Below are 12,230 nucleotides of genomic sequence, written 5' to 3' on the forward strand. Positions count from 1 at the left end.
TTGGGAAATGTAGTCATTAGTGGGAATCTACCTCTTTTATAATACTACTTTCATTGTTTTAAGTAAATATTATAATAACATCTATTTATTCAGCATGCTCTGTTTGCTCTGACACTAAAGAATAGAATTAAACACAAGATACACAATAACAGAGTCACTATGCTTCCCACAGATTGTAATATGACTTGCTATTATCCAATTATTGATATTATGAAGCTAGATTATTTTCAAATCAATAAAAATAAAACTTTACAAGATATCCTTGGTAGTAATATATTTTAGTAACTAACACAGCTTTACATGTAAATGAAAATTGTTCCTTAGAAAAGGAGGTTATATGAATGCATTTTAAACAATGGAATAAATGTTTATTGATGCTCTATTATAAAGGAAACAAATGTTTGTTAACATTATGTTGATTAAAGGTAGATTTTTTAAAAAGTCTTATACAAGGAACCAAATACTTAAATCTAGTTGAAATCAATTAATCTTACTAATTATGTAATTACCTTTACATTTAATATCATCTTCATTCTAGTTACTTATTAAAAATTTTTGAGGATAATTTCTTCAAACATGCATGAAGTATATTAACTTGTAGTCATATGAAACTTGTACTTTATTTAAAAATTAAACTATGTAAATGATGCTACAACCTTGGCTTTACACCCATTACTCAGCAGATATCTACAGTTTAATCATTGTTGGCCAAACAAATAATTATGATGTATAATGGTCTATGTTTTTATATTCATTACAATTTGTGAGCTGAAGGGACCACATTAGGTTCCCAAACATTTATAATTATAACACCAACAACCATTGAATCTTTGGGTGCACTTTCATTCTTAATAGTTGTTTTCCAGCAAATTTCTTGAAGATAAACTTTCATCTTAGAGGGAAGCTTATTCAGACATCAGATATTCTATGGGGAGATGAAACATTTTGTCCTGCAGAGATCTCATTGAGATCAGAAAATAAATAATTTGAACATTTCCAGAAGTTTCTGAAACTGACAAGAATCACTAGTGCCTTCCTCCCCCCCAAGTATATGTATGCAGAAAGGGCAGCTCCAAGACTTTCAAATCAGACAATCCATGACAAAGAGGAAAGAGACCTGGAAGAAGATTGGGCCAAATATAGTACCTAGAAATGACACACTCCAGGCTGTTCAGCTTTTGGAAATCTGTGCTATGCATTCTATGTTACCAGCTTTTTGTAAGCTGTCACCCCTGCTTCAAGGGATCTTGGTGATGCAGCTGTCTTTGAATCATTTCTGCTTGTATAAGCATCCCCTCATCTACATCCTATAAGTAACTTCAATAAAAGTTTATTTTTAAGCAAATTAAGCACTTTGATGGTATTCTTATTTTGGGCCATCACTAGTTTCCTATCTGATGTGAGAAGAGAATAGAAATAGTGTTACATTATACCACTTTGCAGATGACTAGACTACATGTATAGTATTATTCTGTCTAAAATGGTGTTGGGGAAAATCTGTATAAAGTAACAAAAGAAGATCAGACAGCTCATTCATTACACTAGGATGTGGCTTTGCACTTCTGCTTCACAGCATGACTTCAGCTATTTCTATTATTGTACATCAAAACAGAAATCTGAATTCTAAGACTGAAAAAGTAGCAAAAACAATATAGAAAATGATAATTGATTTTCTACCACTAGATGGGACTGGAAAGCTGTTTGGTATTTGGTATTCACTGTATAAGGCATATAATTGCTTAAATTTGAGAGAAAGGCTGTGTAATCAGATTCTGACACATTACTAACAGTAAACTTAACAAAAAGCCAGATGGATTAAGCTCAATAAGGAAATAAAATGGTCAAAAGTTAAATATGAACAGTTGACAGGTTGGCTAAAATTCACTGAAGTCAAAGTTGATTTCTCCTACAGTATTTCAATTTGTGCTTTTTGAGGCATTTACTTAATTCCCGTTAATTAATGGGCAAAATAAAACATAATAGTGAATTTTTCCTATTGGCAGTTATGCTATTTCAATGTCTTTTGACTTAGCTACTTTTTAAAAAACTTCCTTCCTTTCCCTATTATCCTGTTCTCACTTTCTTTCAACAAACCCTTTACTATTGACCTCCCAATGAGTGTTTAAGTCTAGGTTCCTGTAGGAGAAAGATTACATGATATTTTCTTAAGAATTTTTCTGCATTAGGAATGATCTTAAACTTAGTGGTGCTGTTTCTCTATTTAGGGAGGATTCCCTATTGGTAATTTGCTTTAACCAGACCATGCCTTTTGAATATTTTTATTTTTTCTTCTTGTCGTAAAATTTCTTGCCTTTAATATTTTTATCTGAAATCTGTGGAAGGTGTACTAAAAGATATTAACACTCTTGGGTTGATCTTCTGTGCTGGTTAGTCAGGTCCTCATTTGTATCTCTGCACTTGTATTTGAAATTGTCAGTTAAGACATTAGCTTTCACGATACTAAATATTCCACTAAAGACTAGCAATAGCACTTCTAATTTCAATAAGTCTTCTTCACTTATTAATTATCTCCATATATTTTTCCTTTTAATCTTACTGATAATAATAATTATATCCAATTTAAGCTGTTTTGAATCTCAAGTTTTGCTACTACCTCTTTCTCATTAATAATTAAAATGAAAATTCAGCTTCTATAGATCATGTTCATGGATATTTTTGTTTAATATTGCCAAAATAAAAAATATATCAACAAACATTAGCCACAGCATTTTATATCCTTGAACAACCATTCATGTGGCCATATAATTCCTTAGTATTTTCTCAAATGTCTCTATTTTTAACATTAATATATTTAATGTAACTTCCTATTTACATACAACATCCCCATTGAAATAGAAGTCGCTATCCTACAGGACTACCTCCAATATAGTGTCATCCAGCAAATAAAGTTATATTTTAAAACTCTGAGCATTAGAAATTAGGATAATAAAGAGATCCATTTCTCTGTGGAGAACACCTTGAAAATGGCAGGTCTCAGCTCACATTGAATCAAAAGGGAGAAGTCTATTTAGCCTAAAGACTTCCAAGTGTCTCACTATTAAGGGCCGAGCCGTAATTCCAATTGATTGATAGCTAATATTCTTTAGACAGTATTTGAAAAGTGTTTTAGGGGGCAGGGAATGTTTCAGTGGTAAAGTACATGCTGCAAGAACATGAGGATTTATTTGGAATGCCTAGGGCTCATATCATACTAGTAAACCAATGCTACAGGAGACAGGTAGATCCAGGTTTTACTTAGCCTGCTAGTTTAGCCTAGGGACCTCCAGATTCAGTGAAAGATCTTACATCAAACACAAACAAAAATGTATAATTCTTCATAGCACATATAGAAATTTATGAAAATTTGGGAGATTACAGGATCTTTGTCCAGAACCACTTTCCACCCCCTTACATGGGATCCTGACAGTCCTCAGTCAAAGTTCTTTCTCCAGTGTGAAGTATAGGGAATATTTTACAAACATTTCCATGTCTTCAAGTCCATAAGTTGCTCCTTGTTATACATATTTAAGTAATTATAATGTTTTTCCCTTATTATCTCTGTACAGATTCACATTTATGAAATTTCCCTTTAGGGCACAAAGCTGATAAAAGTTCAGACTGCATGATATGCATTAAATATTGACAGGCATATTTGGATCCTTGCAAAAAGAAATTAATATGGAAAGATTTTTACGTTATTAATTAAATCTGCTAAAAGGTTGTAATTTTTGCTATTTCAAATGAAAAAATAATTATACCTATTCTATAGATGAGTGTTTAATTATGGGATGAAAATTCATTAATTTTTTCCATATAAGACAAAGTTTGAACTAAATGACACAAAGCACAAAATAAAAGAATGTGGAGGACTAGGAGAAGACATCTGGCATTGACCTCTGCCGTCCCCACACACAGAGGGAGAAAAATAGATGATATCAAGATAAATCCATCGATCGATAGATAGATCAATAGATGATAGAGGATAGAAAGATAGATCAATAGGTGACAAGATATATGAATGAATGGGTTACATATATCTGCACACCAAGAAAAAGCCAAAGCTATACTAAGAAAAAATTTACCACCTAATTCTTTTTAGTGATATACTTCTAACTAATATAATTGCAAAGTAATGGCTGGATGGCGACGCTGTTAAGAAGAGGACCTCCCCTTCGTTCTTCCTAAAGGGACTTTTTATTGTTTTCATTTTCTAGGAATCTCCAACACCAGAGTAGCATAGAGGCACATTTATCCTATTGTATCACCCTCTAAAAATATTCTGGTTGGTGTTTTTCTCAAAATTGTGACATTGCTTACTTCTAACCTTTCAGAAACTCTCAATTCTTTTACTACTTTCTTCATGAAAACTTGTGGTTAATCATTCCATTGTAGTTTTCACAAAATAAAAACTCCTAAAGGAAAAAATTGAATTCTAAGGTTCATAAAAGGCTTGGAATCATGGGCTTTGAATGACCATTCTTTACTTCATTGAGCATATATATATTAATTTTCTCTTGGAATCTAAATGGAAAAGATATAATATATACTTTGAATTATTTTATAACCAAGGAAGCAGGAACATAAGTAACTGTGCACAAGGGGCATCACATATATATAGGTCAAATCTAAAAAAATTCATTGCAAGTTCATGAAAAGGATAAACCAAATTAAATTAGAAAGCTTAAAAATATTCATAAGGATAAAGAACCTTTGATGTAACAAAGTCTTCCAGGAAGCCAGAAGCAGTGAATTTAAGGCAGAGGGAACCACATTTAAAAAGGATACAGAAGGCGGAAACTACAAAGTATATTTAGGATATGTTATTTGGAGAAAGTGCTATACACAAGAGAACCATGGGAGATTAGGAGGTAAAAATAAACCAGGACTCATGCATAGAAAGCCTTAAAGACTTAAAATGGAAACAGTTCAATCTCATTTGATGAAGAATGCTAAGCTATTAGAGGCACCCCAAGCAGCGGAGTGCAAGGCCAACACTCTATACAGACTTCTCAAAATGCATTCTGTAGAAGGCCTCCACTTTGCTCTTTATTAGTGTATTTAGGAACCTCCTCTCAGTCACCATGTGGACTAGTTGATACACAAAAGAAAAGACCATTCTATGCAAACTTCAGTACACACAAGTCTGTATAAAAGACAAGTTACAGCATATGTAAAGAGCCCACCACTATCCTGTTCTTCACATAGCATCCCAATAACACTGAGTGTTGTTTGAGTTCCAGATCATCCCACCTATGCCTCCCAAGCATCGGGATTGCAGGCTGCACCACCTCAACTGGATACTTTTGTCTTCTTTGTGTTATGGAAGAAACGGATAAAGGACCACCAGGCACAAGCAGAAAATAGCATGTTTCTTAACTTTTCAGGACTGCACATACACTGGATGTGAGAATAGTTTGTGGATGGGATCCAACAGAACCCCTTACACATTCCTTCTGTCCATGTGGTGAGCCCAACTTTGCCCTCCTTTTAATACACACATCCTTGCTTTATTCCTTATAGCTCATGTCATGGCTGCATTTGGTGCTCAAGCCTCTGGGGAGGTGTATTCATTAAACTGGGACTGTTAGAGTGAGTTCTGGTCCAAGTTGACATGTGTTCTTAAAAGAAGGTGAAACGTGGGCACACAAAAGACAGCAGAGGTGTGGGCTCATTGAGGAGACACCATCTGAGGAGCTAGCAAAAGGCAATCAAGGAGACTGAACATGGATCTGGGCCTTCTGGCTTCAAGAACTGTGAGAAAATGAATTTCCTCTGTGTAAGTTCCTCAGTCTGTTGTAATATTTTTATTAGTTTTTCTTCGTTTTATTTTTAGCAGTAGATGATGGTCAACACACACACACACACAGAAAGAGAGAGAGAGAGAGAGAGAGAGAGAGAGAGAGAGAGAGAGAGAGAGAGAGAGAGAGAGAGAGAGAGAGAGATTATTTTAACACTAAAATTTCTCCTGGATGTGCAAATGATCTTACGTTCAAGGCCTGAGGGTCACTTAAGGGACTCTACATGAACAGTCTGTCTGAACTACCATTGAATTCAATACTGTAAGCTACACTCTACCTGAGCTGATCTGTACAGGTAGCCAGCATGAGGCAGTGTGCCATTTTGCAGCCGCTCACGATCATTGAAAGGGTTACTTCCTCACCTCACTATAGTTGAAGATCAGCCAGCTGGGTGTGGTGTGGAGCAAAAACATGACAAGATGTGGTAGGCAGCCTGTTAATGATGGAATGCAGAGACAATCCCACCAAAATATCTTGGTGGGATTAGAGGGTCAGATACTTTAAAAAGCTATATCACTTTTTTCTTCAAGAAAAGGTCTCATGCTCTCAAGGCTAGCTTCAGTTATTAGGTAGTCAAAGATGACCTTGAACTTCAGACCCTCCGCCTCTACTATACAAATGTTGGGGTTGCATGTGCACCAAGAAGAACGAAGCTTTTAAAAAATTGATGCTGCGGGTAGAACCAGAAGGAGAGCGGGAGAGAGAGAGAGAGAGAGAGAGAGAGAGAGAGAGAGAGAGAGAGAGAGAGAGAGAGAGAGAGAGAGAGAGAGAGAGAGAGAGACTTTAAAGAGAAACTTTAAAGTTAAGTCACAGCACCCCACGTTGCCACTGGTACTCTATTCTAAACACTGAACTAGATTTTCCAGATTACAAAATACAGTCTTCTGTCACAGTTCTGAGTGTGAACCTTTCTATGGAGCTAAAGATAGTCCTTTTGAGCTCCGTCTCCCACCCTTCCCTTCCTTTCCTTTCTGGCAGTCAGGATGGTAATTATAATCCCTATTACTTTTGAAAAACTTTCTTTCCCACCCACACGGCAGCTGATTCCCTGGGCTCTCTGCAACAAGCTCAGGAGAAGATGAAGTGTCTCATTCATTTTCTACATCTCCCTTCTTCTTTTCTTTAGTCCCTGGTGGGTTTCCTTGGACTATTTCCTGGAGACAAAACACTGGAATTTCCTTTTTTTTTCCCTCTCATGGGTGTTGAAATATAGTGAGTGTGTAGAATGTTAGGTAAAATACACAGGGGATGGCTTATGGCTAATTTCTCACTTGAGGTCATTAACCTACTTATTGAGTAGAGAAAAGCTTCAGGTTCTCCTCAGGGTAGCACAAGGTCTACAAGCATAGCAAGCATCCTTTGCTCTCATTTGCCTTGATCTTTGTTTTCTCCAAATAAATATTTTCTGAAAGTTTTCACTGAGTGAACTATCCCAGTCAAAACAGGATATTATGAGTATTTAAAAGTTTTCCGTATTAACCTCCATGAAATGATTAAATATAAAATCTCCAGTCCTTCCTTATTTTGCTACTGTGACATTTGGAAGTCCATGCAAGTTTTCTATGTAGATTTGTCTGCTGTCTACTCACCAGGGGAAAGTGTTTACAGAAAAATCAAAGAAACTAAGCTTGGTCTTTTATGCATCCTGTGAAGAACTGTGAGATATTTGGGTCTTTTTATTGGTGATATTTATAGCAATTGCTTGTATAAGGTATGATAGTCGGGTTTGTCCTGTAGAATTACAAATTTTAAATTGGCAGCTAATAAATATCTGGGAGAGGTATGTCAATAACAGCTTTTCTGGTTCTCCTTGAAATTTCATCCACTACTATTAGCACATATTGGAAGAAGGACAATATTTGCATCATGTTTTCCTATGGTTAGCTTCATATTTTCTCATTTATTCTATACTTAATATTGGAATTATTTGGAAAAAAAGCTGAAAGCTTCCTTCACCATTTAAGTTTTTTTGTTTTGGACTCCTGGTATTTGTTTCTTTTCACAGTTTTTTCATTTTTTTTTATTACTTTAATTTTAAATAGCTTGCTTCACATGTCAATCCCAGTTCCCTCTCCCTCCCCTCCTCCCGCACCCCCCCCACCATCCCCCACAGCCTCCCACCCTATCCCCACTTCCTTCCACATAGGAGATATCTAGAGACTGTCATTTCACTCAGGGCAGGGTCCAGGCACTCCCCTAAGAGTCCAGGCTGAGAGAGCATCCCTCTTTCTGTTATGGACACACGATTTCTGTTTGTATGCCAGAGATAAATACTAATCTACTGCCCAGGGCCCCATAGGTTGCCAAGGCCTCCTCACTGACTCTCACACTCAGGGGGTCTGGATCAGTCCCATGCTGGCCTCCCAGCTTTCGGTTTGGGGGCCAAGAGCTCCCTCCCCCCTTGTTCAGAGCAGCTGTCTCTGCTGGTTTTGCCAGCCCATGTTTTGCCAATTTGCTCATCACTCCTCTCTATCACTGGGTTCCATGGGTTCAGTTCAGTGTTTAACTGTGGGTGTTTGCCTCTGCTTCCATCAGTTCTAGGATGGCTATAGATATCAACTTCATTATCAGGAATGGGCATTTAAGGTGGTCTCTCCACTATTGCTTAGCTTGCCAGTTGGTGTCATCCCTTTAGATCACTGGAGGTCTCATTGGTGCCAGATCTGTCTTCTAACCTATGACTCCCTCACTTTTTCACGTATTTTGTAGCTCTATTAGAAAACCTTTTAGTATTGACCTTGTGTCATTTTCCTGAACCCCACATGAAGCAAGTCCTTGCTCTCTGATGTCAGATTTTCTAGGTTCATGTTCTCTTTGTCCTCAATCAGTCCTTAATCAACAATATCCCATTCCTTTTACACTAGAGTACTATTTAAGAAGCAATCTCTGGTCATTGTTCACCAGATGTCATTGCTTCTAGGCTCTCTTGAAACTGTGGAAATTTCCATGTGATATATTCTGACAGACATATTCAGCTGCACAACTATATATCTGTGTCTACCATTTTTATTTGTTCATAAAAATCATCTGATTATATCTACTCCAATCTCCATAGGAAGTGCCACATATTAGAAGCTGAGAAGAAGACAGTCAAAAATATGTAACATAAAACAGGATATTTTGAAAGGACAAAAGACCAGATAAATAATGTTAGTAGACAATTCAAAGAGGTCAAATAAGTCCTCATTTGAGAAGTTCACTGAAACTACAAAGTATAAATATTACTTAAATTACTAACATGAGTGTGTGGAACTGTTTATGCTAATTTTGCAGTTTTTTTTGGAGGGGTGGGAGTACAAATCTCAATTGCTTCAAGTAAAAAGGAAAGAAAAGCAATTACAAACACTCTTTTAACCTAGTATTACTCAGTCTTTGATTATGGAATTTTATTTCTCCAGGGAAGGTACTTGCTCCATGAAGCGTTTTCAGATTGAGTCCTTAGGTATTTTTGTATTTAGTTTGATAAGTATATAATTTTACAAAAAACAAATGGAGTAATATGTACTACTCTGATGTCAGTGTTGACTTTTCTTATGAAAATAAGAACTAATAACATTCAATAAAGTATAAATCATACAGGACAGTAAGGTAGCTTAGTGGGAATACAAGACAGTTAGCAAGCATGGTAACCTGATTTTGTTACCCAGAATCAGCATGATGCAAGAAGAGGAGAGAACTGACTGCCTTAAGTTTCCCTCTTACATCTACGTGTACACTTCCGTTAGTGGGCACACACACACACACACACACACACATGTGAGTGCATTCACAAATTAAATAAAAGTACTAAATGCTTACAAATAAATTTTAAGATGTTTTTCATATTCTATATAACTTAACTATTTCTCTCCTATAATAATTTTCCGTTGTCCATTATGCAAAAAGTCTTCCTTCAATGATATATGTAATTGTACTTTTATTACAAACCAAAAAGTACATAAACTTAATGCTTAATATAATTATACATGGGTAAATGCAAGCTAGAAACACAGTAGGGAACTTCACAGGCACCTATGAGAGTTTGGAGCAAAAGGGAAGACTGTAAGTATTGAAAAAACTGTGATGAAATTGGAACTATGATACACTGCTAGTAAGACTCAAAATACTGTAATCTATTTATCAATATTCTAACAGCATCGAACAGATGAACAGAATGAGCACATGACCTAGAAATATATTCAGCTTAAACATCTCGACAAAGCTAGTGTCTTTCAGAGGTTAGAAACAACCTGCGCTGATTATATATTAAATGGAAAAGTGAAATGTGGTTTCTCCTGTGGTAGAATAGCTTCAAAATTAAGAATACCAGTTATTGTGTGTCATAGTATGAATGGACTTTGAAAATGTCAGTCTATATGATGGAAGGCAAGCCAGCAACATGTGACACATGTAATGGTCTAGAACTGACAAACAACAGAAACAGGAGTAACTTAGTGGCTGCTCAAGGGTGAAAGGATGTAGGGAGATTGCTAATAGGTTTTTGGGCAGTTTTTTTCTAATTAAAAATCGCTGATGGACAATAATGTGAGTATATTTAAATGACAAACTTTAAACATTACTGGGTGAACTTCCTGACCTATGAATTAAAACTTAGTGATGATTCTTTAAAGAAATTTATGCTAAAAAAGAGATAGTAAAATATTGAATGAAAATCCTTAATTATATGATAAAATGGCGATTTTAGTAAAGGAAAGTACAGTGGAATAAATGGAATTAATGACAGGTGCACTGTTTGTTTTTAACCCAGGTAGAGTGGTGTTTCCAAACAAACAAACAAATACATACAATAGCATTTGCACAAGATAATCTGAGTTACATCTGTTAAACAATGTCAATGAATTTTCCTTTGTACAAACAGGAGTGAAGTTGAACTAAACTTTCAGGATTATAATATTCAATGACAAAACTAGTACAAAAATAGTGAATACATTTGATCATGTCTCTGTTCAATTTATTGTTATCTAAATGATTTTCTGTACCTTAATTGGAACAAACTACTGAGTACTTCTTGAAAATAAACCACCCAACTCATGATTTCTCTACCTCCTTCCATTGCTGAGATTAAACACTTGTGAACATGCAGAATAAAAGTATTTCTATTAAGAATTTGTGAAATTGCTCCTGAGGGAATCTTTTATCTCAGCAAAACAGAAATGCAATTAGAGGCTGGATAGTGAAATCTACTTTAAAATACCGCTGAGCATTTACTGTTTTTATATTAGTGACTCCTTCTACCTACCAAGCATTCTAGGAAAAAAATTTATGCACACTGAATCTATTTGATTTAGTAGTTCAGTTAAATAGTAACCATATAACTTATGGAGAAATGAACAAACAAACAAACTCATCTTGACCAAAGGCACACAGTAGAATTTAGTAATATAATCAACATTACTCTACAATACCAAGTAAGTAATATGAAACACTGTAAAATAAAGTACTGTAAATGTATTAATCATGGAAACTAACTCTAAACCCAAGAAATAATGTTGAAACTTAGAATGTTGTTCATTAAAATTATATCAAGAATAATGAATAAGATTAATAACCAGTTAGATAAATTTTATTTATGTCTTAGGCCCATTAAGATGTTCATATCTTTCAAATGAAGATAATGTACACAATAACAAATGAAGGCACATATCTAGTTTTATATCTTGGCTTACTATATATAGGTTTTTATCACACAACTACTTATTTAATTATCTTAAGAAAAAAATATACTTACTGCCCTCTAGAGGTATGAACCAGTAGTGTAATAAGTGTAGATGTTGCTGGGCATATACAGTTTAAAGCTAACATGGCGTATTTAAACTCTTCTTCACAAACAACATGATCTGTTTGAAATAAAATAGGTAAATTAGAATAATTTACCTTTTGAGGGTAATTTGTTTAAATATAAAAAATAAAACAGTGAGTGAAATTGCAAAAGTCTCAGTATAAACATATTTATTTTAGGGCTGTTTTCAGATGCAATACTCTCTAGAAATACATTTTGTAAGATAGAGTACTGAAGAATGAGTTCATGACTGGTCTGGGGGGACATGAATTTAGAATTCTAATCCTGACAAAATTAGGGACCTTGGTCAAATGTTGAAACTGCCCATGCAAGGAGGAGAGCAACAGTTGGTTCTAGATGCAGTCTAGAAGACTTTCCAGGTACCACAAATACAAGAGTATTGATTGAAATATATGATAGACTATTTTATCAACATAAGTAACATGTTTAAAACTGTCAGAGTCATGGTAATAATCTTCAAAATTAATATTAAAATGAATTGGAATAAAAAATGCACTGTAAATAACCCAAGATTCCTAAGCTCACATGTGGATAGGGTCCAGCTAGGAAAGATAGCAAGTGGTGCCTAAAAATTAGTGACATAAAAGAGAAAGTCTGCTAGAGAGGTTGATGGAGAGGAATGCCGGTCACAT

At 35.1% G+C, this 12,230-nt stretch overlaps 1 protein-coding gene across 5 annotated transcripts in view; it reads right to left on the reverse strand.

Annotated features, from left to right (window-relative positions):
• Kcnt2 (potassium sodium-activated channel subfamily T member 2) overlaps positions 1-12,230 on the reverse strand; it is a 350,682-nt gene that overhangs the window by 86,903 nt on the left and 251,549 nt on the right. For all 5 annotated transcript variants that reach the window (XR_005874014.1, XM_013115909.3, XM_040738287.1 and 2 more), the window contains exon 14: positions 11,527-11,635. Coding sequence is in view for 4 of the 5 variants with exons in the window: in XM_013115909.3 (XP_012971363.2) it covers positions 11,527-11,635 (109 nt within the window). In the remaining variant the exon portion in view is untranslated. The remainder of the gene's footprint in view (positions 1-11,526; positions 11,636-12,230) is intronic.

The sequence above is a fragment of the Mesocricetus auratus genome, unplaced genomic scaffold, assembly GCF_017639785.1.
Source record: "Mesocricetus auratus isolate SY011 unplaced genomic scaffold, BCM_Maur_2.0 Super-Scaffold_100676, whole genome shotgun sequence".
In the NCBI taxonomy this organism is placed as follows: Eukaryota; Metazoa; Chordata; class Mammalia; order Rodentia; family Cricetidae; genus Mesocricetus; species Mesocricetus auratus.